At 38.6% G+C, this 26,630-nt stretch overlaps 4 protein-coding genes and 1 non-coding gene across 14 annotated transcripts; 3 read left to right on the plus strand and 2 right to left on the minus strand.

Annotated features, from left to right (window-relative positions):
* Positions 1–1,745: 1,745 nt before the first annotated feature.
* Positions 1,746–5,932, plus strand: LOC140781728 (uncharacterized). 6 transcript variants are annotated; one of them, XM_073127887.1, is made up of 10 exons: positions 1,746–2,070; positions 2,497–2,734; positions 2,817–3,042; positions 3,127–3,185; positions 3,283–3,332; positions 3,669–3,746; positions 3,848–3,941; positions 4,032–4,103; positions 4,200–4,310; positions 5,242–5,932. In XM_073127887.1, the coding sequence occupies exons 2-10, from the start codon at positions 2,498–2,500 to the stop codon at positions 5,695–5,697; spliced, it is 1,383 nt and encodes a 460-aa protein (XP_072983988.1). In that variant the 5' UTR covers positions 1,746–2,070; position 2,497; the 3' UTR covers positions 5,698–5,932. The 6 variants fall into 6 exon arrangements, with proteins under 6 accessions (XP_072983988.1, XP_072983981.1, XP_072983999.1 ...); XM_073127880.1 differs by having other exon boundaries at positions 1,802–2,070; positions 2,460–2,734; XM_073127898.1 differs by having other exon boundaries at positions 1,806–2,070; positions 2,460–2,734; positions 2,817–3,009.
* A 413-nt stretch (positions 5,933–6,345) lies between these two features.
* LOC140799621 (sialyltransferase-like protein 5) lies at positions 6,346–14,749 on the plus strand. Its single transcript, XM_073154005.1, has 11 exons — positions 6,346–6,681; positions 6,778–6,854; positions 8,050–8,136; positions 8,233–8,310; positions 8,384–8,475; positions 8,574–8,775; positions 9,055–9,145; positions 12,824–12,882; positions 13,089–13,237; positions 13,933–14,014; positions 14,102–14,749. The coding sequence occupies exons 1-11, from the start codon at positions 6,567–6,569 to the stop codon at positions 14,486–14,488; spliced, it is 1,419 nt and encodes a 472-aa protein (XP_073010106.1). The 5' UTR covers positions 6,346–6,566; the 3' UTR covers positions 14,489–14,749.
* Positions 14,750–17,651: 2,902 nt separating this feature from the next.
* Positions 17,652–21,000, minus strand: LOC140780582 (E3 ubiquitin-protein ligase RHF2A-like). 4 transcript variants are annotated; one of them, XM_073126224.1, is made up of 9 exons: positions 20,677–20,929; positions 20,453–20,532; positions 20,119–20,243; positions 19,960–20,006; positions 19,072–19,134; positions 18,871–18,979; positions 18,399–18,781; positions 18,193–18,300; positions 17,652–18,098 (listed from the first exon to the last, which is right to left on the minus strand). In XM_073126224.1, exons 3-9 carry the CDS (start codon positions 20,230–20,232, stop codon positions 17,792–17,794), a joined length of 1,131 nt encoding a protein of 376 aa, XP_072982325.1. In that variant the 5' UTR covers positions 20,233–20,243; positions 20,453–20,532; positions 20,677–20,929; the 3' UTR covers positions 17,652–17,791. The 4 variants fall into 4 exon arrangements, with proteins under 4 accessions (XP_072982325.1, XP_072982324.1, XP_072982323.1 ...); XM_073126223.1 differs by lacking the exon at positions 20,453–20,532 and having other exon boundaries at positions 20,698–21,000; XM_073126222.1 differs by lacking the exon at positions 20,453–20,532 and having other exon boundaries at positions 20,677–20,980.
* A 377-nt stretch (positions 21,001–21,377) lies between these two features.
* On the minus strand, positions 21,378–21,535 carry LOC140780821 (U4 spliceosomal RNA). The gene has a single exon (XR_012107583.1). It is a non-coding gene; the product is annotated as a U4 spliceosomal RNA (small nuclear RNA).
* Positions 21,536–21,683: 148 nt separating this feature from the next.
* Positions 21,684–26,417, plus strand: LOC140780581 (prolycopene isomerase, chloroplastic). Of its 2 annotated transcripts, none has more exons than XM_073126221.1 (14): positions 21,684–22,342; positions 22,468–22,674; positions 22,772–22,871; positions 23,028–23,110; positions 23,265–23,321; positions 23,399–23,551; positions 23,660–23,738; positions 24,007–24,155; positions 24,261–24,395; positions 24,558–24,671; positions 25,089–25,199; positions 25,313–25,421; positions 25,791–25,912; positions 26,050–26,417. In XM_073126221.1, the coding sequence occupies exons 1-13, from the start codon at positions 21,953–21,955 to the stop codon at positions 25,862–25,864; spliced, it is 1,761 nt and encodes a 586-aa protein (XP_072982322.1). In that variant the 5' UTR covers positions 21,684–21,952; the 3' UTR covers positions 25,865–25,912; positions 26,050–26,417. The 2 variants fall into 2 exon arrangements, 1 of the variants encoding a protein (XP_072982322.1); XR_012107540.1 differs by having other exon boundaries at positions 21,818–22,342; positions 25,791–25,967; positions 26,050–26,258.
* The last annotated feature ends 213 nt before the right edge of the window (positions 26,418–26,630 follow it).

A 26,630-nucleotide genomic window follows, 5' to 3' on the forward strand; every position in this document is an offset into this window, starting at 1 on the left:
TACCTGAGGAAGACGAAGGAGAAGAGACGGGATGCGATAACATGCCAGCGAGAAGTCTCGAGACCCACTCCTTCCCCTTCCCCGCCGCGTACACCGAATTGCTTCAGGGTTAGGTTTTACGGTTTATGTTTCGTATGGCTTCGATGGAGGTCCCATGGCTGTCCATCTCCTTCGACGTCGCCTTCCGAGGCGCAAAATTCATGTACGGGATTCTGGAGTATGCCTCAACTGCACTTTCCCTTTGCACCACCAACGTCTCCGGGGTTGATCAGTCTGATCCCTACCACCTTTCAATCCTGATGTGTGTTTGTTATGTACCTGAATGATTCACCTTCTAGGATTTATGGATCCATCCCCTCTATGCTCTCCCATGGGGCAAAGGCCTTGTCGGGATTCCTCTGGCTCAACGCTGCTGAGATGTAGATTGATGTGCCGTCCCTCAAGGCTAGATGGAATGACCCTGCCAAGCCGGGGACAAGCATAGGATGAACGAGGCCGAGGTGGTAGATGGCGGCTTTTCCCTTCCCTTCCTTTTAAGTAGATACAAATACCCACTCCTAGAGTTGATGGATGGGTAGATAGAGAGGAGAGAATAAGGGAAGGGAAGGGGAGGGAAGAGAAAAAGCGAGGGAAATGAGATGGAAGAAGGGAGAACGGGACGACCCAGCGAACAGATCCATATCTTCTGATGGATAGTCCCCCCGGATTGGATGATATTGAGTTGGAGCTCCGTATAATATACATGAAGTACATGGAAACAAATAAGCTTGTTCGCATAGCACTTGGATATGGCACCGAATGCTCTTATCCGTGAGTCGGAAAAAACTTAGTAGTAGCGTACTACTGTTTCCACTCTGAGAGGCAATACTAACTTCGGGAACAACCGAACAAGTTTCTCTCTCTCTCTCTCTCTCTCTCTCTCTCTCTCTCTCTCTCTCTCTCTCTCTCTCTCTCTCTCTATATATATATATATATATATATATATATTCGGGACCACCCCGCCGTAACTGGTATCATCCCTCCTATCTCTCTTCTTCTTGTCTTGTCTACGGTCTGTTCATAAAGAGATAAATAAACAAAGGTCCACAAATTTGAAGGCCGGTTCGGCCTCAGATAAGTCACTGGTCCAGTGTTATGGAGTGCAGCTCAGCAGCTGGAGGCTGGAGAATCGTTTGGACGGTTGGGATATGCTGAGAGAGCTCTCGAATCTCAAGGTGGCGAGGGGCACCAGTCCACCACAACCACCCGATCTGTCCGCCCGTCTGTCTGTCGCCAGCTTGAGTGCAACTCACCACCAACCAACCAAATGTTCTCCTCTTCTACTATCCCAACGGGCAATCATTGCGTCAGGTCGACGGTCCCGATTTTCCCCTTGCGTTCTCTCCTTGCCGTCCGATCTCTTCTTCCCAGCCAGACTGGTTAAGTTGACACGTCAGCCTCCTTATTGTGCGGACTTCGGAGGTCCTCTATGTACCGAGGTGGCGAGGTATATCACGTACAGTTGTGATGACCCGGAAAGCATGAGTGGGAGGGGATTTAGAGTTCTCGCATACAAGTAATCTATGAGCACATCCGTTGGATCTCCGTGCCGCCAGCGGCGCTCTTCGAGGACGTGCCATGTCAGCGATAAAGACAGAAGACCGCCAGCCCCCAGCACGTTCTCCTTCTACTCTGCTCCTATCAGACCAGATTGCCCTTCTCAAGTGATGTCCATAAACCACAAGCCCTCCAGAAAGTGTAGGGTTACTTTGGTCAAACGTATTTTGGCAGTTTCGTAAATGTGGTACCGTCTATCTCTCCTGTTTGAAAAGATCGGTTCCCCCAACTTGTTCAATCTCTTCTCTTCTGGATGGGCTGGTGGTTGCTGAGAGTGAGGTGGTGACGGGGTGTCGGAGATCGCGTTGCGCAAGGTTGGAGATCTCTCCATCTCTATCAGTCGATCCCGAACCGAAGGGTATTTTCTACCAGTCCCTTCTCTCTACGAGGGCATGGCGTCTTTGCTGGCTTCCTTCGCGGATAGCTCTACGTCTTTCTCTCCCTGATTCTGAACTTCGCAATCGATCTCTAGAGGTAACATCTGGATCTGTTGTCTCTGACCGTGATCTTGATTATTGGATATCTTAATCTGAGATTTGACAATTGATGTTTGATTCATGCATGATTGGTCACCTATGGGCTTGATCTCGCTGCTATAAGGATTAGTCGTATTAGATTCAGGACAACTTCTAGAAATTCGATGGATTCCCAGTATCTTGCTTGATCTAATTCAGTAAAAGTAGCTAGGAATAGCAGATCATATGACACTTAAATTGATTCATGACTCGAAATATAGATGCACGATGCACGAGAAGAGAGAAACAAAAAATTGGACTTTGCTACAAGACTTTTAGAGAATTTACATGATGTTTCTGTTATGAGAATAATGCTAAGGGGATAAATTCCGCATTGTTTTCTTTCAGAGTACAATTTCTGGTCACTAAGGAGTCTCCATTTTAGGATGGAAGCTGAGCTGGACCTCCAGAATGGAGTTTCGGAGGAAACCCAAGAAGCCAACGGGTTGCATTCTGAATTAGACGAGGAGAATGAGGCTTCTGAGAAGATTGATAATAGCCTTCAGTCTAATGGGTCTTCGGAAGATCCTTCAAGAGCTGAAGGTGGTCTTCTAAATACATCTGGAGTAGGACATCAAGACTCTGCAGCAGTAACACATGACAAAGTCCCAAATCATTCAAAGGTTTGCACTTGTTTCTCATTCTCTTTTCTCAACTGACACATTATATGGACTGAATAATCTCTGATGACCACTTATCATTTAGAAATCTGGATCTGGTGGACAAGGTCAATTGAAGGTTGGTAAAGCACAAAAGGATCAAAGCAGTCCTAATGGCACGGCTCGAGGCAAAAGACCTATCCTTACCCAGAGCCTTTCCTTTCCTGCTAGAGGTACTGTAGCCAGCAATCTAAGAAAGAGCACGGCATCTTTGAAGCAGGTGAAATCAGGTGCCAAAAGTATGCACTCAAGTAGCTCAGACGTTATCGGTGGTTTGTTATCTTCTTTTTGCTTCCGATCTTTATAATACCATATCTTCTCCAATCCTAAGTTGATAGTCTGAGATTGTGAATCAGGTGGGCCACCTGCTAAACAATCTAATTTTGCTGCTACACCTAGCACGCGGCGCCCATCTGTGAGTCTCTAAATAGCAGCCAATAAGATGTTTTTTTTATTCAAAAGATTCCTAATCTTTTAATATCTGTTACTTGCTTGGTATACGGTCTACAAAGTCTGGGTTGCTGGGTGGAGCTGCCAAAGACAGCTACTCTGTTGCATTGCAGTAAGTTCTCGTTACAGTTTCACAAAATGTCTTACTGCATCTGTGGACATGGCTTATCTATCTTCAAGTCCTAATAAGTTGTCTCTACTCTTTACCAAATAAAAAGAGTAACACTATCATAAAGATCTTTAGTTGTCCTACATTATTCTTTGAGAGCCTTTTTTCTTATTTAGTTCATGTCTAAGTTTTTCAGAGCATCGGATTAGCAGGTTTATTTTTCTTGGGATGTTCATCTAAGCATAATTGTGCACCACTTTGGAATATTATATATTACTTCCTGGTTTAACATGCTAGATTATGTTCATTTGGTTTGCAAGGATTGACATTTCATGGCAGGTCTGGTGATGGCAACACAACAAACTCAAGGCACACATTCCCTGCAAAATATGAGGACGATGCCCACTCCACCAACTCGTAAAGATTCATGATTCATCTATATAGTATACACTAGTTTGTTATAGGATCTCCAATTTCTTATATGCTATCAGTTTGATGTTTATTACGTTGTTTTTCAGAAGTAATACCACCCCTCATGCAGTAACTCATCGAAAGGGCATTGGTTCTGGTTTCAGTTTCAGATTGGAAGAACGTGCTGAGAAACGAAAGGAGGTTCATTGCTTTATTGAGTTTTTTTCCATTTTATTCTTCTTGTTCCATATATTTTCTTTACAAAGGTATCCATTGGTGCTGGTTTTTCAGTTTTTCATGAAGCTAGAAGAGAAAATCCATGCCAAGGAAATGGAAAAGACAAATTTGCAGGCAAAATCAAAGGTAATGGTTTCTATTATGACATTGTATATGTTGGTTTTGGTTCACTTAGTTTTATCATTACAAACTGTTTGACATACAAAAATCATACTTATACAGGAGAACCAAGAGGCTGAGATCAAACAACTGAGGAAGAGCTTGACTTTTAAGGCCACGCCTATGCCAAGCTTTTATCAAGAACCTGGTCCTCCAAAAGTTGAATTGAAAAAGGTAGAGTATACTTGTCTCTGTTGTGCTTCCATTGGAAGGTCAATTCTGTCGTCTACCGGTAAAACTATTATGTTGATGCGATTTGTAAATGTGTAAGTAATTCTGCAGACAATTGTAGATCCATATTGTTACTAGTTCAAAGTTGACGGAAAGATGTAATCTTTGAAAATTATGTAGTATGAAAATGAAAGTGATGTAGGCTAGAATTTTTTTCAGGCTTGGCTCATTTACATCTGAGCCAATTATTTCGATAGCCCTAAATAGTAGCACCATTGGGCAAATGGCATAAAAAGGGAATATTCCGTCTAGTTCAAACTATTTGTCTATTGAAATAACAAAATTGTCCTTCTTTTTCTAAGGCATGATGATGTTCCTCTTAATTTGAGAAAATTTTCAGAAGCTAGAAGAGGAAAGAAATTGGGGCCTCTCAACCCTCTCTTCTTTTCCACTCTCTCTTCTCCACCCTCTTCTCCTTTTAACCCTCTCTTCTCCTCCGCCTCACTTCTCCTCCTGTTAATAATGAAGTGGTCAAGTATATAAAACCTTGGTTGATCAATGGAGGTGTGTAAGACCCTGCAACAGGATTGAATATCCATAATTGATTAATCTTCTCAATGCATCTCATTATCTGTTTTCCCTATTTACCCAGTTGCAATTTTCTACCCTGTAAATCATCACTACTTGGAATCCTTCTTGTAATGACTTTTTTGTCTTTGGGTGACAACTTCCCATAAATGCTCCTCAAGGTTTTCCTCTTTCTGTATGTCTTGCAAAAGTTAAATGTGTAAATTCTTGTGATCATGGTACTCTTCTGAGCATGCATTCCTTGATATTAGTTCTGTAGCACAGTATGTTGTTGTAATACATAAAATGTATCTACAACAAGAGTCAATATTTCACTTGTCTGCTCTAATCTTCTGGTGTGTAACAGATCCCACCAACACGAGCTAGATCACCGAAGCTTGGACGGCACAAACCCTCAGTAGCTGCAGCTGTCAATCTTATAGAAGGGCCCATCGCATGTCAAAGCCAACATGCTGTTGGTAACTCGGCCAAGTTAAGTGAAGGAACAGCCAACAATAGAGGAAGTTCCATTGCTTTGAAGAAGCCATTGGAGAAATCACTCTCAAAGTTGCCTTCTCAAATATCGAAGTCTGCAAAGTCTGAAATGAAGCAGGTTGACACAAAGCTGAAGGTCTCAGACATAAAACCCAAAATCATCAAAGCAAAAGGAGAACAGGTTGGCAAACCAATCGAAGTCTCTTCCAAAGCAGTTGAAATAGTAGAGTCAATCTCGTTGGATTACACAGTTGAGGAAGATAAAATTATTCTTAGTCAATCCAATCCTGTGGTTGCTGCTCCAAATGAACTTACAGTTGAAGGTTGAAACATTGATTGTCTTGCCTATGTATGTCTCGGATGTGAATAGTGAGTTGTGTGCTTCGTGGAGAACTTAATCCTTCTTCAGATTTATGGATTCGTGGTCTGTGGAGTAGATATTGTTTTGGTGGATGTTATCAGTATGTGGTGTATATTATTTGACTATTGTTTTGCTGTTCAATTCATATGTATATTGGATATTTGCCTCCAAGATGTCAACGGAAACTATTACAATTGTTGCATGATGATGACAGGATATGTTCATTTGCTGGAATTAAGATTGGAGAATGCTTTTGCCATCTTACACGGAATCAGCTGGCTCAAGTTAACAGAAACCCTCAATTAATATTTACTTTTTTCCTTTCTGGGTGGTAGCTTTGATATAGAAGGTTTAATCCGAGTCTGATGAGAAAATGTATTAAGCAAATTGAGCACAATATGATCTCTTACTCTCTGTTTTTTCGTTTTCTTTCTTAGGAGGTCCATAGACATGTACATATGAGATCCTCGGACCAGTCCAAACATTGCAATTTCTGTCTGGCTAATCTATGGGCCATAATAAAATTACAACAGCTCTTATAGCAGGGTGAGTAGAGGTATAGCCATCTAATGCAGGTCATATGATCTTTTACTAGAACTGGCTAATCTGTAAGTCATATGGTCTTTCATTAGAACTGCTTATGATGTACATATGGCAAGAAGAAAAAGAACGCCTGAGTCCATATTAAAATTAAAAAATTTGATATCCTGTGGATCGTCCCCATTAAACAGCGCACTTGGGGTGAGTTACCTGATTACCCCTACCTTGAGACGGAGGTCTCGAACCCGTGGTTAGGTCGGAGGGACGCAATTCCCGATCCCGCCATCGCTTCTTCAATGACCAGGGTGTCGAAGCCGGTGGGGAGCCGGAAGCCGACGGTGGTGGTCCTCCTAGGCATCGCCCTCATCTTCTCCGTCGTTGTTCTCTCCATCCAGTCCTCTTTCTTCACAGGTCAGCAAGCACAATTTTCTCTTCTCATTCCTTCACTTCCATCTCAGCATCTCCTCTTTCTTCTCTCTTCTTCCTCTTCTTCTGGTGTTCCATCAGGATCCCGGAGATCGGAATCAAACAGCGAGGAGATCAGTATCCTGTCCGATTTCCAATCTCGCGTGCAGCAGTGCGTGGTACGTTCTCCATCTCTCTCTCCCTCCGCCATTTATTCACCTGCGGCTTCCCACACGCGCACTTCTCGAACATCTAATACGGTGATATCTAGAAGAAGTAGGAAATCGGATATGGCATTTGCATCTGTGACCGAGCTATTTATATTCATGTTCCGCATCTGGGAGAACTAACGATCTGCGAGCATTGCAGATTTTAAAACTCGGATGTTGGTTGCAAGCTTTTCTAATACGACTCTGTCTCAGATCTCTCTTTGATCTGAGATTGCATCGCGGATCTGGTAGATCAGATTTATACTTCATGTTCTCTTCATTGTATTGTTGGTAATTAGCTGCTAGCTTCGTAACACCCTTCTGCTTGGAAACACCTCCCTTGAATATATTAATTAGCTAACCAGAAGGACTAATATAAAATAGCAGATGAGGAAACTCATCAAGTCAACTGGATAATGCAACCAATCCTGGAAAAATGAGAACGAGAAAGCATGTAGAAGGGAGCGGCCAAAGTAGAAATTTTTTATTTCTATTTTATTGTAATGGTAATTTAAATACTGGCGCATTCCTTTAACTTATAGGAAGCTAGCAGCTGGTTGCGATGTCACATGTTAGATAAAAATTGTCTTCCCCTAAGAAAAAGAAGAGAAACTAAGGGATAATTTGGTTTCTTGTATTAAGAGGTACTTGTTTCTCTAGATGTTGTGAAATTTATTGTATTTCATAACGTTGTATTTGTTAAACATATGCTTAGTTAGTTTTATTTTATAATGACATATTTAGTAAAGAAGTATTTAATTTGAGGATAATAGAAAAGAGGAGAAGAAAGATGAGTTAGGGTTGAGGATGGAAATGAGAGGAGAGGAGAGGAGAGAGATGGATTGGGGTTAGGGTTGGATTGGGATTGAAATAAGAGGAAAAAGATAAGTCAAGTTGGGATGGTTAAATGTAGTTTTTTGACATCTATTTAGTCCAAATGGATGCGAAAGATTATATCTGAGTCTAATTAGTTTTTTTTAAAATATTTTTTTCATATCTGATGCATCAAAGCAAACAATATTTTTTAGATTAGACACTACCTCTATTAATACATCTAGAAAAACTCTCAATCAAACAGCCCCTAAATGAGTCTCCCACTCTTTTGTAGTTGTACTTTCTCGCTATCATGTCTTTAGCAGAGTCCTGACATTTCTATTTTATTTAGGCTAGGAGAGGACTTGGCCTTACTGCAGATATCATCGACCATTGCAAGCTGGTTCTTCGATTTCCTGAAGGCACCAATAGTACCTGGGTAAAGCATTTCTCCATCATGAATTTGCGTCTGTTCTTTTATCAGTAAAGAACCTTGTGTCCAAGGAGAACTTCACTTATGGTTTAATTCCTGCAGTACAATGCACAATTTAAAATTTTTGAGCCATTGGAATACCAGTATGATGTTTGTGAAGCTATCCTTCTATGGGAGCAGGTGAGATTCTATTTGGCAAAAAGCAACCTATTTCTTAATGTGTACTGTGTATTAAGACTGAATAGATTGCCAGTATCGCAACATGACGACAGTCTTGACAAGGGAATACTTAGATGTACGACCAGATGGATGGTTAGACTATGCTGCCAAAAGGATAGCGCAGCTGTAAGATGCTGAACACATAAGGTGTCCTTTTATTCTGTTGCGTTCTTGTAAGCAACCAGTTGTGATTTTGTTAAACAGACTTTTCTTTTGAGATGCAGGGGTGCAGATAAATGCTATAACCATACACTCTGTGAGGAGCATCTTAACTTGATTTTGCCCGCAAAGCCTCCTTTTCACCCACACCAGTTTAGGACATGTGCAGTTGTTGGGAACTCAGGAGATCTCTTGAAAACAGAGTTTGGGCAAGAGATTGACGAGCATGATGCAGTGTTTCGTGATAACGAGGCACCTGTTAGTGAGGTAACCTACTAATATGCATCTACCGTAATCTAGTAAGAATGACATAGATTTTTCAAGTCACTGCTGACTCCCTTGTTGGTATAATTAGTAACTTGTCCCTTATTGGTATAATTTGCTTCCACCTTAAATTAAAAATAGTGCCCAACTCATCAGACATGTCTGACATCAATTTAGCTATAGACTGATTTTGAGAATGTTCATGGACCTGTTATTTCCACTCTTTTGTTAGGCCTGATTGAATCTTATAACGTAACCCTAAATTTTGTGTTAATTTTGTAGAAATACGCCAAACATGTTGGGCTGAGAAGAGACTTCCGTCTGGTTGTCAGAGGCGCTGCTCGTAACATGGTTGTGATACTTAATGGATCTTGTAGGTTTGATGCCTTGAATCGAAAGACTGTTTCATAGTTAGATACATATATGGCTATACAGCCTGTGGCTATCATTTTTTGAGACTAGACAAGTTAGCTGCAGAATAAATTCCTTCTAGTCTTGACATTGCCCATTGATAATTTTATTAGTTTGGAGAGTACTTATGGAACTCTATGTTAAAGTTGGAGGTGCAAAAATTTTAGTAGTTGCTAGTGTATCAAGCATATGATATATCAGAAAGCCTTTCTGCCTATACAAATGAATATGTAATGCAAATTGCAGTAATTGATTCAAGATTCAAGCTCTTTATCATCCACATTACTATTTAATATCTATTGATACATAACAATTTCGTGGATGCATTATTCAGTATTATGGAAACCCAAAAGCTTTTATTTTTGCATGTTTCATACATGGATCAAAAAATAAATAGATCTCGGTTCCAGTCAGTTGACTAAGATCGAGTGGGATCGGTCAGTTCAGGTCGATCAGGTTTGATACTCATATCTATAACAGATATGATCGGATTCGACTCAGGGACATTAATAATTGATATCCTTTCCCCAACATCTTCTTTCTCTCTTTGTCTTTCACTCTCTCTCTCTCTCTCTCTCTCTCTCTCTCTCTCTCTCTCTCTCTCTCTCTCTCTCTCTCTCTCTCTCTCTCTCTCTCTCTCCCTATCATAGCCATTGTTTCTCTAACACAGAAATCCATCTCCAGTGAACTTCGGGGATGCAAATTGAACTCCGACGTCCTCAAAATATATGATTTTATTTTATTTCTTTATTTCTCTCCTCTCTTCACTTTAGTTTTTTTCTTTTCGGTTTTTCCTCTCTTCTTCTTCACTACGGTGGAATTTTTTTCCTTTTATTTTCTTTTCGATTCTTCCACTCTCTCCTTCTGTTCTCTTTTTTATTGTGACATTTTTTTCTTTTTGGCTCTTCTACTCTTTTCTTCTTCATTGCGACGGTATTTTTTTCTTTTTGGTTCCTTTCTCTTTTTTCTTAGTCACTTTCTCTCTCTTCTTTTTCTTCACTGTAGCATAATATTTTTTCTATGGTTTTTTTCTTTTTGGTTCCTCCACTCTCCCTTATTCTTCACTACGGCAAATTTTTTTCTTTTTTTTCTTCAGTTTTTTCCACTCACTTTCCTTCACTACATAACCAGAAATTTTTTTTTCTTTTCTTCTTAACTAAAAATCACTACATAACAAATTAGAGAGAGATAGATTTATTTTGTATTTAAAATTTTCTTATCTTTTAATTTTCCAAATTAAATATTTTATTTGATCTCTGTTTAAATATTTATAGTATAATTAAATTGACTCCAAGAGAGAAGTCACAAGATATCGATGTTGACTGGCAATATCGTTATTAATTAAGATAAGAAACATGTCAAATGCAACTAATATAGAAAGGAAATGAGTGACAGTGTTCAGCCATCTGAAATAATATTTGGTTGAAAGGCAAAGAAATATAGCAGTTTGCACTCAAGTTATTTTGGAAGCAAAAAATAAATGTCAGCCTATTTAATATGTAAAAAGAATAATAAATAATTCGCACAACGAAAAGAGTCAATAGTTCGTCAAGAATTAATGCATGACCGTGAAACAATTGATGATGATAGTAGTAAGCAAAGTGAAAAAATGATAAGGAGAGATAGATGAGGAAGGTAATAAGAGGGACCAAAATATACAAAGAGAATAGGAGAAGAAAAGGTAGTGATGGTAGCTTTCAAAAATCTTATATAAGTTTACATGCAAGGAGAAAGAGATTATAGAGGTTGTAGTTTCAAAACTCATGGTGTCACTGTAGAGTCTGAAAATATAAAACCAATATATATATATATATATATATATCTTCAGAAAAAAAATGATTGTATATAGACCACTATCAAGACAGCTCTTTTAAGAATATAAAAATATAAAAGAAGCATATCGGTAGGGTTATCTCTAATTTTTCTTCTATAATCATTTTTTTATTGTAGCTAATAGTCTTTATTATCACACTATGGTAGATGTTATATAATTAGTAGAGTCCGGAGTTCCACCTCTTAGTTTAAAAAATATTGCTATTAAATTTCACACTTATATTGAGACATTTAAAAAGTATTGGGATGAATTTGGTTATACGCTGATGTGATGAGTGGACTATATAAAATAGGAGAAATATAATTAGTTTCTTAGTATACTCAAGTATGGGAATAATATATTTGAAGTTTATGGATGCTATTACTCATTTCAAAAGTGTAAATTATATTTTTCAGTTGATGAATGAAGTAGTAGAAGAAATAGTTTTAAAAAGGGTAGTCTAAATGATTACTGATAATGAGCAAATTATAGAGTTATTGGACAATTATTATAATGAAAATAAAGCATTTATATTAGACATCATGAGCTGCACATTGTCTTAATCTTATGTTGGAAGATATTACTAAAAATTCTTAAATTGACATAGTCATACATAAAGGTTAGATGTTGACAAATTTTATATATAATTATGGTTGAATTCTTAATTTACTTAGCCAAGTGTCTGGTAGTAGAAAGATCATTATACTCAGTTTCATTCAGTTTTCTCAAAAAACTTTTCTTCCATTCAGTCTTCTCAAAAAATTAAATTAGCTACTTATTTTCTAATATTGGAGAGTATCATGTGATATAAAAATAAAATTATGCAGATATTTACATCAAAAGAGCAATTTATAATATTTAGAATTTTACATAATTAAAAGGTAATTCAATCTGACTTGAGCGGCCGATATAGCTGATATGTATCGTTTCTTTTTTTTTCTGGTGGCCGATCTAGAGTTTTCGAATCTTAGTTTCATACTCTTTAAGTGTCTATGGCATAATTACAGGTGATGCCTTCAACAATCTATGTACTTAGTTACTTACAACATATATGAACATGCCTGAATCTCGGTAGAAATTTTTTTAATTAAAATCAGGGTCACTGGTAATTTATGGTTTGCTGCATGATGTCCACTTTAAGCATTCTTTAACTTGTGTATATCTGGTGTGTGTATAGAGATAATTTAATTATTATTAGCAGATGACCACACATGGAATCTCTATTGTTAGCTTTGCAAGTTTAAGGTGCATATCACTAGTTATCTGCGTCAAGAGTAACTAGTCTGACTGGCTCAGACAAAAATGACAAGGAAATCTCAAGACTTATCATGTAAATATGAAATATTTGGAAAAGAGATAGAACATGCTTATATAGTACGTTTTGGAATCATGAACAATTTATCCTCGAAGTCATGAGGGCTGCTGGGATGATTTACACTAGATTCTATATATAAGCATGCATTATTTCTTTGTTAATGATAGAAGATCTCATGCTTAAATTTTGCACTTATATCTTCTTTTATGTAAAGATCTCTCTACTTTTGAAGAAAAGTTGCAACTAAAATATCCAGAAAGGATTTGAAATTTTGAGTAAACTTGCCTTAACTAATGCTCTTTATTTTTATGTGGCTTGAACTTCGAGCTAATAACGGGATCCAATTAATTGAAGTAAGGTTGTATTTGTATACTGTCAAAATGTTTATGCTTTATAATAGCTGAATAGTTGTGAGATCTTTTCTATTTTTTTAGATGTTCTGTTATTTTATAATTTTATTCAGTTTTGGCATGTACTGGTTGACTCATAAAACCAATATACTTTTGTTGCAGCTGATGAGGTGCTGATAATAAAAAGCGTGACACATAGAGATTTCAACAAAATGATAAAGGTAGCACTACTCAATGTTCTGCCTTCTACTTGGAAACAGATCTTGAGTTTGATATGTTGTAGTCTGACTTATCAATCTTATGATAAGGGGTAATGTTATTCTTGATTATGACTAACAACTTCTGCAAACATGTCATTTATTCTATGAAGAAATTTGTTAGTATCTTTGTGAATTGTAGGTATAAATAGACTGCTTCTGTTGTGCAGGAGCTTCCAAATCCTGTTTATCTTTTCCAAGGTATTGTACTAAGAAGGGGTGCTAAAGGAACTGGAATGAAATCTATTGAGCTGGCCCTGTCCATGTGTGACATTGTTGACATATACGGTTTTACAGTTGATCCTGGCTATACAGAATGGTAAGTGTAAATGCATAAAAAAGGTTCCAATGGCAGCTAATGCTCAAGCTAATTTAAATTTTCTCTGTCTGTTTAAAGGTACCTTTTTTAATCATTTGAAGAATATTTGACTGCCTAAGTAGTGAAAATTTTGTTTCTTTTTTCACTTTATCTTGCCATGTTGAAAGTTTAGTCTTGATTTACATGGTACTAGAACAGAATCTGCTTGTGGTATTTTATTTAACCTGAATATTCTTTATCTCTGATGACAAAGGGCATCTCATGCATGTTGAAGAAGCAAGATTTTTTCCATTTAAAATCTTTGTAGTTTCAGTGACTTTGCAGCATTGATATGTTGATAGGGATATTTAACTGTTAAGAAAATCAGTAACCACAAGGATTAGAATTAGTGTAGAAATCCTAAAATTTCCTGCACCCAGTGCTTGTTATCTGCAGAATAGGCTCACATTTCTCTTGAAACATGAGAAACAATTTTAATCTGAATAGAAATTGGACTTGGATTCTTTCCTTCTCTTTTTTCCTTTTACTAAGGTGTTTCTTGTTAGGTGTTGTAGGAGTAACTGAGTAGAAAGAATTTCATGCACTTAGTGTTTGGCATATGCAGATTACAATTACATTTGCTTTCCATAATTTGAGTTTCATCTTAATAAGTTTAAGATATGAATACATGTCAACCATCTCTCATTCCTTGTTAGGACAAGGTACTTCTCGACACCTAGGAAAGGGCACAATCCTTTGCAAGGGCGGGCTTATTATCAACTTTTGGAGTGCCTAGGAGTAAGAATTCTTTAATCCATCTCATTGGTCTCAATTGCATGGGCAAAGTTTTGTCTCACCTACCAAGACTACTTTCTATATACATAGGTAATCAGGATCCATTCTCCAATGAGATCACAGAGGAAGCAAGATTGGTCAGACCTGCCAAGTAAAGAAATAATTAGAAGATCGCACTCTGCTGCTCTGCGTTTGAAGAAAAGGCAAGCTGGCCAGCCAGATGATTTGGGACCTTACAGTAATTGTAAGGTATGGGGTGATGCGGGCACTGGCAGTGGACCTATTTCCGGATCTGAAGATATGAGCGTCACTCGCAGGAATTCGAATTACAACAAATGGGAAGTGCTTCCATTTGATAGCCTAAGAAAGGAAGCACGAGACCACTATATTCAAATGGGTGGCGTCTCACTATATAAGATGGATGGAAACAAACTGGACGATCTTGTCTGCGTGAGGCACACTTCATCATCAAGCTGAGAGGAGAGTGTCTGTCTTAAGCGGTTCATTCATTTGTTACAGCAGAGAAGAACTGTATTCTTAGACAACTAAATTTTGATTGATTTAGTAGTTTTACTTGGACACTTGGCAAGATGGACGGCACGGCTGCACCTCATCTGTTTCATGTCAGCGTGGTATTGCAAGCAGTGTGAATGTGGTGCCGCTTATCTGATTTGATGACATTAGAGGACCCTTTCAAAATATGATAAATGTAGATTGATGAGTGCCATTTGTCGTCGAGATATTGCATTTCCTGCAGGGTTTTCAACTCACTACAGCTCTTCATTGCTTGGCAGAATAGGACCATATGTGAGAACATTGTTTTCTTCTTCCTCCAAACTTGGCAACCCAAAATTGTTTGAGTAGCATATCTTAGAACAACCACATCGTCTTGCTGGAAGCAGCTAGTGGAGATCACAATATCTTGGTAATGATCCAGTTTTCGTAGCTAAAGCAGCTTATGGATAAAAAGCTTCCCACGATAATTGGGCCAGGTTAGAGGGGTGATATAATTTTGAGGTGGGCTCTCAATTTGAATGCTTCCCTCTTGATCTCAACGACGTTGATAATAAACAGGTGGCCGTGTACTCAACCTTTTAAGAGTAGTATTCGTACGCCGTGCAGTCCGCCAAATCTATGGTATCACTACCACCACAATCATAACGTTTGAGCATTACAAGAAAGACATGACATCCCTGGTGGCTGGTGTCCTTGTTCTAGTGTAAATTAGCACTAAAGACAGTAGTGATCGGCATAGCAAGTGCCATTTCATGCTGTTCTGCTATTATAAAAGGAAATCTGATCGTTCCAGAGATGTTAGCCAGAAAGGTAATCTGAGTGCATGAAACAACCGCCAAGTCTATGAGACCTTCAAGCCATTAAAACAAGTTGCCGTAGAATAAACGAAATATTATTGCAGGCAAATAACGCATCCAAGTTACTTGTATAAAAAGTGAAAAACATGCGGAAAACAAGCTGTGCCTCTTCCACAACAAGCTGGAAGGCAGCTGCAAACCACAAATTTCGTAATGAGTCTTTCAGTTATGATGAGTCATAATTTGCAAGCACTATAGTATTATTTTCATTAGCGATGTCACTAATACATTCCCAACAACTGATTTACATAGTTGAAAACTTGAATTAGAAGATAGATTCGTAGGAAATCCAAACAGAAGCTCAGTATTTCATCTCCATGCAATTTCCTACTTAGTCTTTACGGTGGAGACCCTCTAACAGCAGTTGGTATAATATAATGGACAAGGATTCATTCAGCATCACCCTCAACATTGCATCTTCTTTTTCCAGTTATCACTTCCAACACTGGACTTAATCTCTGACTTTTGCACCTGAAGGCGACAACCTTTCAACAAAATCAGATAAGTACTTCTAAAAATGTTAATCTTTCTGACATCCATTAAACCAAATTAATCTTAACTAAGGTTAAGCACAAGTTCAAGTTCATGTATTCTATAACATCTCTTTATAATTCACAACGCCAACCAGATTCAACAGCTCTATCCTGGAAGATCAGCACCATTGAGCCCATCACAGCTCATTTGTATTATAAACTACAATTTCCAACTAGGCAAAATGTTTCAACTTGGGTAACAGATAATACTGCACTATTTCACCAACAGATGTCCAATCTTTCCTCCAAGACACAAAATCACATATTAGAGGTAATTAGCATGTTTGCAAAAACTTCTCTTTTTGTAAAAGGTTTTTTACATAATTGTTATAAAAAATATTTAAAATATCATAATTAGCACGGCATTTTTTAAAATATCATAATTGCCATTAAAATTATTTTTAACTAGAAAATTTTGTATATAGCACTCTGCTTTTAACGAAATTGTAATTTATACTATACATCTTTACTATTTGTAAATCGAACTCTATGATTTAGCAAATATGTGCAAAAAAAAAACTCTGGTTTAGACCCAAATGGTGCACTGCCCTAGACTTCTCTAAGACCTTCTGCCTCGACCCCCCAAATGGCTGGTGATTCTACATGAGCCAGCGACGGTGGCTCTGCGGCTTCCGGCATGGGCTCCAGTGGCACTTCTAGATCGGAAGCCGAGATGTCAAGCGAGCCTGCCAACGGTTCCCACCATCACGTCGTGGACGTTGACCTCTAATAGTTTCCCGGCTATGTCAAGCAAGTTGGCGTTGTCGGCATTGTCGGGTAAAGATCCCGATGTACTGTGCGAGTCTCCGCATGTTGCTAGAAATCCAAATCTCGATTGCCAGCGTTGTCAAGTAGAGGTCCCGATGCACCACATGGGTCTTCTTCTATTGCCGAAGTGCTAAATCCTGACAAAAGAGGTGGGGATGCGGATCTCAGGTTGTCGATGTTGTCGAATAAAGGTTCCAGTGCATCGTGCGGGTCTTCCACCGTTGCCAAAGTTTTAAATCCCGACGTGGGAGGTAGGGATGATGACAAAGGAGGAGGGTTGGGTTTAGATTATAAGGTGGAGGAGTTGAGGTAAGGTTGGATTGGATTTAGTTGAGTTAAGTCTAGTTAGGTTTGGTTAGCTTGGATTGAATTAGTATAGGTTAGAAAAATATAAATTGGTTGAAGGTATTTTCGTAATATTTTTAGTATAGTTAACTTAACTTAAATATTTGATTAAATTTAACTAATAAAATAGTATGATATTTTCTATACATATTCGGTAAATTATAGAGTTTAATTTATAAACAGTAAAAATATGGAGTGTAAACCACAATTTTATTAAAAGGCATGGTGTTACATGTAAATTTCCCTTTTCACTATTTCAAAATTGCCACTATGATTAGTTTGTGAGAAACATTTATAGAATCTCCATAGCAAATAGTTTTTAGGGTGAATAAATACATATTAGATGACTAAAATACCCTTCTTTTTTAAGTTTAAAACATACAATATTTGTCTCTGCCTTTTTTCTTATCGAGAAAAACATAAAACTTTCTTTTCTTCCACTATGATATTGGTATCATTATTAACCTTTAGTACCATTTTAAGCAATTTATACAAGGGCAAAATGGTGAATTTTATCTGTGAGTAGTCAGATCTAGCTAACGAGGTGGCACTTTTTGAAAGGGTATATCATCTCCAGCGGCAATTATGATATTTTGAAGAATGTATGCGGTAATTATGATATTTTGAAAGGCAATTATATAAAAATCCCATTTCAAAATTCACACTTAAAAACTACAAATGCAGGTTGAAGTTAGAGGTGTACATTCAAAGATGGATACTGATAGCATGTTCGTATAGGTTTTGGCAATCAATCTGTAGTTTTAATTTGAACTTGAAGTTGTAACACAGGAAGCTGATGGGTTGTTATTTTGATGAGTGCTAGAATTATTCTCTGTAGCCCTCTCATTACTTAATTCCGTAGCTGAATGATCCGAGGTGATATCTACGGCTGACCCACTTATTCTTCTATTTTGTCTGTTGTCCAAACGCTCCATCATGCTCGAAACAGAAGCAATTCCAGCATTAACTTCTCTTCTAACTTCAGAACTAAGATCTGCAACGGATGTGTTACGTGAAAACAACCTCTCCTTCCATCCATGAGTACTCTTCGTAATAGACTCTTTGCACCTGAGTAAAAATAAAAGTAATATTCAATTATCTTATCCCTTTCTAATTTCTCGAGAGCAATTTCTTGAGAGCAACAAATGGAACCTTGGAATACCTCATTGAGACAGCATTTAGGCGAGACTTCAAAGATTCCGAAAAGGATTGGATATCTGATGGTCCAGCTCTATCTTGGATAACTGAAGTCGATTGTCCAGCAGAAGTCCTGTGAAACATTGCAAAAACTCATAACTTTTTATTACCTTAGAACAGACAAAAGTGATGGTAAGACCATGCAAAAACATAGATGGCCCCCTATCATACTGGTCACTAGGAAGTCCAAGACTGCTGGCAGAGTAGCTACTCCCAGATGATAATGCAGCAACTTGATCGGCTTGAGTTGGAATTACCCGTGGGCCTCGGTTTGTGGCTTCCTCTCCTGAAGCAGTAGGCGACTGACTAACAGCTAAAACAATGGAATCTGGTTGGACCTCTCCTCTTTCCCCAGAAGAAGCAGAAACAGAGCCAATAGAAGGTGCACTTTGATGTGTAGACAAAACCAAGAACTGTGGACGGCCGTGAGCTCCTGACCTATCCCGATGTCCTTCTCTTCTAGCAAAGTTGTGTGCTCTTCCCATTGTAGCAGCAGCAGCTAAGTGCTGAATAATACGCTCTTCAAATTCAGCATCATTTCCTCCAACTGGTAACTGAGAGTGGATTCTTATATCAATTATTAAAAGATAAATGTGTCACCTAGCTGGAGTAAACATGCTTAACATGAATTAGAAGTACCCACATGTTGCAATTCGAAATCTCCAAGTGTAGGAAGGTGAAATATTGTGGTGTTTCGTGATTGATTATATCTGATAACTCTCTCTCGTTCTACAGCTTCAAGTAGTACTTGGCTGTTATACATAGTAAGAAAAGTATCATACGAACAACAAAAGACAACAAAAGGTAAGTCATATATTGGAAGGGATTTTCAACTAAAATGAACCTGGTCGGATCCTTCAAACTGATAGACTGCCAGCACATTGGGCATTGAGAACTTCTCTGGCACCTGGACAAACATGTAAATCGTAAGTTCATAACTTGCAATTGTGAATAGAAGATCGACAAATGGGCTAATCCTTATAATTCAAAACACAGAGTTGTATGTATACCCGAAAATAGTAAACTAAAAGATATGTTGCAACTTGCAACTTGTGCTACTAATGTTTCAATGACTTTTAATGCTTAAATGTATAACACAGGTTTGAGATAAATTCACGTAAATGCAGTTGACCACTAGTAAAATGAAATACATGCCTTTCTAACACCCACAACTTAAAAAAAAATTAGCGTGACCCAGTCCCTCTCTTCCCCACCTCTCGCAGTTAGTTGCGAGAGGTGGGAGAAAAAGGTGCCGGACTCCACTCCACCCTCACTCTCCCCCTCATCTCTATATAAATTCCAAGTTTCCAACACCCCCTCTTGCTCTCTTCTTTTCGCAATCTCTTTCTCTCTCTCACTCTTCCATCTCTTCCTCTCTTTTCTCTTTCCGAGCCGCTGAAGACCTTGACGTGGACCGTGGATCACCAGCGGCCATTATTCATAGATTACTACTAAGAGTCACGTGGATCTCTCTATACGAGGTACATATGATTTTTTGAAGTGGGTGTTTCACTTACACACCGTTAAAGACAAGAATAATTATCTAATTAGTATATAAGTGCTTGAAAGACAATCCACAAAACTGGTCCAAGTGATAAAAGGAGAGACAAATACTTATTATCGTGCAAAGCTAAAGAAACCAAGGTAACAATATCAAAGACAATATTATTCTTAATCCCAACAACTTCTTGTTGGCTAAAAATAGTAGAATACTAATTATTCAGAAAAGTACCATTCAAGAATACATTGAAGATGAAACTCATGCTTGCAGCTAGTCACCTGGATAACCAGCGAAAAAAAGGAGTCATGAGGAGATGAAAAATTTTGACGCAAAATACAAACTGATCAGACACCAGAATCTAGAGGATAAAATTCCAAAACAAGCACATACTGTTGACGGATCACTTTCGCAGAAGGCTTCAAGACAAATGCTGCATGCATCCTCACAGGCATCTTGGATGCCCCCTTCCACGAAAGCCGCAGCCGACGATAGATGGCTCTCCATCCTCTTCTCCCCTACAATTTTGAGAAAGCCGGATACAACTGTAAGAAGATGACTGACCTGACCAAGACGCACTAAAACAAAGAATTAGGCGACCAACTAAACCTGCTACAGCAGCATCCTTAATCCTATCGAACCTGTGCAACTAAAAAAACCACAAAATTTGGTCCTTTCCGGGTGGTAACATACAGGAATAACAACTTTAATCCAATAAATGACCGACCTTTACGATATAAAAATCAGTCGAGCTCTTCCAATCGGAGATAGAAAGACGGCGCTCAGATTAAATAGATAGTTGAGAGCCTTTTGAAGGCAGGACGAAGGACAAACATGAGATAGGGAGGGAGGGAAGACATCGATCGGTAAAGTTCGTGCATAAAAACTAAAAACTCGGATCAGAAAGGAAAACGGCAACGGACGAGGAGGTTGAATCAATCAAAATCAGACCTTAGACGGATCAAACCAGACCTTCGCTATTTGATCAATTAATTGAGCAGCAAGAGATCCACTTTTCCGTGGTTGGCAATCAAAGAACAAAACCCTAGAGAGATAAAGACATAGCGAAGGTTCCGCGTCAGGCTTGTTGTTCTCTTTTCCTCCTTTTCTTTAACCCTTCTCAATCAATATTCTAATTAATCCGTTACGACTACTCGGTCGGAGGAGAAAGGCAGAGAGGAGAGAGAAAGGAGGCCGGGTCGTCGATTTCCTTTCGAGCAGACCTCTGGTAAATAGAAACGAATCTGACGCCAGCTTTGACCGCGAGGGAGCCGTAGCGTTTGACGAGTGTGCTGGATCGTAAAATTATCCGTGCAAACCACTGTGGCCTTTGGAATTGGGGCCCCAACGAAGCTCTAAGCTTTGGTTAGCCTGAGTTGGCCTAGCCCAAAATAGTGCAAGATCAAGGCATTAGCCAACTACTGTTCAAAATAAGATCATCTACCCTATCAAAGCGTCTGACCCACTCATCATATTGATAAAAGTGGGCTAGCGGTTGATAGTAGGAAAAAGCTAATTAGACCAAACAATAGTGGAAGACGAATGTGTAGTTGCTTGTGCCATGTTGAACTGTTATTATTACTTGACGAGGAAACAAAAATATAAAATTTGAGCAATCTCTCGAAGAAATTTAAGAAATTAAAGATTTATAGGGCTTTACCCTGTATTAGAGGGAGCCCTTCCAGAAATTCTCAGAGGCGCTGGGGGTAAACCCATGCCTATGAGGGGGTTTGGAAATAGTTTTCAACCAGCAATTGACGCGCCTCGGTTATAACCTCACTAGCTGCGTCATTGCCCCAAGCGCAAAGATGGCTTAAAACTTGCATAGGCTTCGTAACTTATAGAGTGACAGGTCGTCCCATTTGTCTACCCAGCGATGTGGGACTATCAAGATACGGCCTACGGTGATCGAGTGAGTGACCTCAACCAATGTAATAGAACTGGATTAGAAAATCCATAGACCAAACGTCTTCCATTTCCACTTCCACTTCCACTTCCACCAGACCACACCACCCCATCTGCACCTCCAGTCTCCAGATTACCAAAATTTGCCTCATCCCTCTCCGAATCAGCCGGATTTGAACGCTAACAGATCCGCACTAATTATTACTTGAAGCAACAAACACGTTTAAGTCTCACCAAGGCAAGGCAACCTTCCATCCATCTCCAAATCGGAAAGGAGCGAAGCCGCGAGCTGAGAGAGACTCCATCTTGACCAACTTCAACCATGCTCCAATTAGGCTTTCAATTGCCCTCGTCATATCTCGCTCCCTCCCGGACCCTTTTAGGCCGGAGTGCCTTCCCGACGGCGGGGAGGAGGAGAGAGGCGAGCTTAGGGTCTGTGAGGGTCCGAAGAAGTCCGAGGTCAGTCTTGGGCGTGGAAAATTCTACCTCAGAGAGAATAAGAAGACAGAGGAGAGAGGACAACGACTACGACGCGATAGTGATCGGGTCGGGCATCGGGGGGCTAGTGGCGGGAACGCAGCTTGCGGCAAAGGGGGCTAGGGTTCTTGTCTTGGAGAAGTATGTCATCCCTGGGGGTAGCTCCGGCTACTACGAACGGGACGGCTTCACCTTTGACGTTGGTTCCTCCGTCATGTTTGGTTTTAGTGACAAGGTCAGCTACCCCTTTCCGATAATGCTTTATCCAAACTTATGTTGTTATTTTTATTTTTATTTTTTCTTAATTTCTTTGGCACTTTTTGCCCCTTTGTTTGTTAATTTCTTTTTTCCATGTCTCAGGGCAACCTCAATTTGATTACACAATCATTGGCAGCAGTAGGCTACAAGATGCAGGTAGTACCTGATCCTACTACTGTTCACTTCCATCTACCAGGTGACCTCTCTGTTCGTGTGCATAGAGAATACGATGAGTTCATTACAGAACTTATTAGTAAGTTTCCGCATGAAAAAGAAGGTATCCTTAAGTTCTATGGCGAATGTTGGAAGGTAAGTGTGGATGCTATATTACCATAATTTCGACGAACGTGCCCTTGTTCTTTTGTTAATGCTTTTCTCTATTTTAATTTGAATGATATACGGACAGATCTTCAACGCACTAAACTCACTCGAGTTAAAGTCATTGGAGGAGCCTTTATACCTTTTTGGGCAATTCTTCAAGAAGCCTGTGGAGTGCTTGACTCTGGGTAATATATTCACTTACTACAGAATCATAAGCACATAGATATAACAATGATCTCTTATATGTCTGACTTTCTATTAAGTTGTTATAATGGAAATCAAAGAGCTGTCTGTCAATTTCATCTCTTTTTCCCCTGAAGATGATTCTTCTCTTCCTGCAGCTTATTATCTGCCACAGAATGCTGGAAACATAGCTCGGAAATTCATAAGAGATCCACAGTTACTGTCCTTCATAGATGCTGAGGTGTGAAGATGATGTGAATTATTGCTTTGTTTGAACACTATACAAGAAATTTCCTTATTTTTTTGGAAGAGTTATTTTTCCTAAAATTCATCTGTTTCCAATGAGCACTCATTGAACTCGGGAATCAAAATTTTTTGTGATGCTGTCTCTGTAGTGTTTCATTGTGAGCACAGTCAATGCCTTGCAGACACCAATGATCAATGCAAGCATGGTGAGTTTCCTTAAGCACAGTTTGATTTCTCTGGCTTCAAATTTTTCACCAGTTATCTTTTTCTTGAATCACGACAGGTTTTGTGTGATAGACATTTTGGAGGGATCAATTATCCAGTCGGTGGTGTTGGTGGTATTGCAAAGTCTTTGGCGACCGGCCTGGTTGATAAGGGTAGTGAGATACGTTACAAGGCAAATGTGACTAATGTAATTCTTCAGCATGGAAGAGCTGTGAGTGCATCTTATATAGGTCAACCATTTTTTATTTGGTGAATAATTGTTGAAAATTGAAATGAACATTAAAGGTGATGCTAACATGTCTCTCTTCATTTCTGATAGGTAGGGGTGAGGCTTTCAGATGGAAAGGAGTTCTTTTCCAGAACAGTGATATCAAACGCCACAAGATGGGATACATTTGGTAATGTTTCTATCAGACATTAAAAATTTACTCTCATTTGGCATAGGCCTTGTTCAGTCTTTTTAAACTGTCTGGTGCATTATATTAAATTTAATCTGCCTGTGACTTTATTTCTTCACTTTCTTGGTCACTTTAATGTTAATGCTTATTCTTTGTAAGTTCTTTCTCCATAAGTTTCGTGTTTGTAAATTGTTCAGCTATGTGATAGTGTGATACATCCTTTGCTTCTCAATGGAGTTCATTAATTAACAGTTATTAAAACTTACAGGGAAGCTTGTGAAAGTGGAAGATCTTCCGGAAGAGGAGAAAAACTTTCAGAAGAATTATGTTAAGGCACCATCCTTCCTTTCTATTCACATGGGAGTCAAGGCCTCAATTTTGCCAGCTGGTACTGATTGCCATCATTTCATTCTTGAGGTACTTGGAAGCTTCCTACTGTTTAGTGAATCAAGTATGAAAGAGAAAACTAGTAATGAAATGAAAAGGCACAAGCTCATTTGTTAACTATCATGGTATATGCAGGATGACTGGGCGAAGTTAGAAGAGCCTTACGGAAGCATTTTTTTGAGTATCCCTACTATTCTTGATTCATCCTTGGCTCCAGAAGGGCATCATATTCTTCATATTTTCACAACATCCAGCATAGAAGATTGGGAGGTGAAAAACTGAAATTTGTGTAGTACTTTAAGTCAAGTATCAGCTTTTCATAGATGAAAATTTTATTAAATATGCTAGTTGTAGTACTTTAACAATTATCAGCTTTTCAGTGTAGCTTGATCTCTCATACTGATGAAAGATTCTACTTACTGATTGGACTAGGGCATTGGTAGGGAAAATTATGAGAAGAAAAAGGTGCTTGTGGCTGATGAAATCATAAGGAGGCTTGAAAATAAACTCTTTCCAGGTCTTCAAAGCTCCATAGTTCTTAAAGAGGTACCTCATTCACATCAAAGTACAAAAGAATATTTAATTAGTCAAGAGTGTTGATGTTACTGTTCTTGATTTCCTGTTAAAGTTGCAACATGGCAACTGTGAAGTCATTATCTGCTTTGATCATCATTCATTCTGAAAATAAGTTACATGAAATATTCAGATGTATTCAATGTTTTAACCCCGCCTAATCATTTCATACATGCTGAATGCAAAAACAAGACAAACATATCATTAGATGAGATCAGAAAAGGAACCTTCTGTATTTCACCCAGATCGGTACTTTCATTTGTATGTGCTCTGATTGAATAGTAAAGTTATGATTTCTTATTCAAAGTTGTTGATATCTTATTCCTGAATAGCTAGTCTTAGATTGTTGCCGTTGTTAGAATCTAATGATGGTATAACTGGTAATGGCAGATAGGCACCCCAAAAACTCATCGTAGATTTCTTGCTCGTGATGATGGCACATATGGACCAATGCCACGTGGTATACCAAAAGGTTTAGTGGCAATGCCCTTCAATACAACGGTAAGTAAATTCAAGTAATGACCAATATAATAATTTTCCTGAGAGAAGTAATACTACAGAACTTGGTATGGATAGAAGGTTCACTATACTGATCAGTGTTATGGGACTTGCAGGCTATAGACGGTCTCTATTGTGTTGGAGACAGTTGTTTTCCTGGACAAGGGGTCATCGCTGTAGCTTTTTCAGGAATCATGTGTGCACATAGAGTCGCTGCAGATATTGGTAATCAAATTCTTTCAACTTTTAGATGGCCAGAATGGAAACAAAATGCTTGGAACTTATATGATAACAGATATTGGTAATATAATAAGATTTTTTTTCTACTTCTAAATTACCTGAAGGGGGAAAAAAATGCCTAGAACTTGTATGGTAACAGATAACATTTGTAATCTGCCATCTAAATCGTGCCAAGGTTTGAACTCTTTACTTTTTCTGTGAAATGGACTTTCGTTTGATGAAGTTTCTGTATCAACATGAAAAGTTGTATGAAGTTTCTATAGATTGTTAGCTGTCAGTTCGATGGGAACTGATGACCAAGTAGATGATTACTAGAGAATATAATTTTGTTTTGGATTATTTCTCTGATTCCAGGTCTTGAAAAAAGATCCCCTATTTTAGATGCTGCTCTTCTTCGGCTGCTTGGGTGGTTGAGGACAATGGCATAAGAAAATGTTAGAGTTTCTGCAGTGGACATATATATTTCTCAGATGACGGTGAGCACTGGCATCTTACTTATGATCGACCTTCTTATATGGTGACTTTTTAAAGGTTGCTGTTGATGTTCATCGTAATTTATTATTTTAGTATATGATGGCCATGTTGAAAACTGCTAAATATGTTTTGTTGTTAGGTCTTCTGGTGTTGTCATCGCAGAGAGTCAAAGGTCAGTAAATTCCATGTTGATCTATGACATGGGAGTTATTTATACAGCCATGGGATTTATGTCATTTATCACATATTAGGAACTATTAGGTCTATTTTCCGAGCACGAATTGTGCTCTTGTAATTATGATATTTTATAACCCCCAAATTAGCTTTACCGGGCCTTCAGGAGTCGTATAGCATGTGTCATCATCTGATAACAAGAAAACCTTATGTTGAACTTACTGTGCAAATAGCCATTCTTTTCCTCGTAAGTAACAGCTCTGCTCTCTGTACATAATAAAATTGATGATTCTGTTGGTAATTAGTGATACTCACCCCATTGGTCGAAGGCAATTACAGTTTGTTGTGTTTAATATTGGAGTGTTTTTTTCTTCCTAATATGGCCACGTTGTACTGTAGTAGTTCAGCTAACAATGCCTTGCCCTGTTAAGTGAAGAACGAAGAGCATCATTGACGATAACATGAACTGTGAGACCTGCTGGCTGGCTAGCTTTTGTATGCTGTCTATCACGGCAGCTTGTTTGTAGTTGTTGGCGATAACAAACT

Source organism: Typha latifolia, chromosome 1, assembly GCF_019914945.1.
Source record: "Typha latifolia isolate L0001 chromosome 1, TyphaL0001v2, whole genome shotgun sequence".
Lineage (NCBI taxonomy): Eukaryota > Viridiplantae > Streptophyta > Magnoliopsida > Poales > Typhaceae > Typha > Typha latifolia.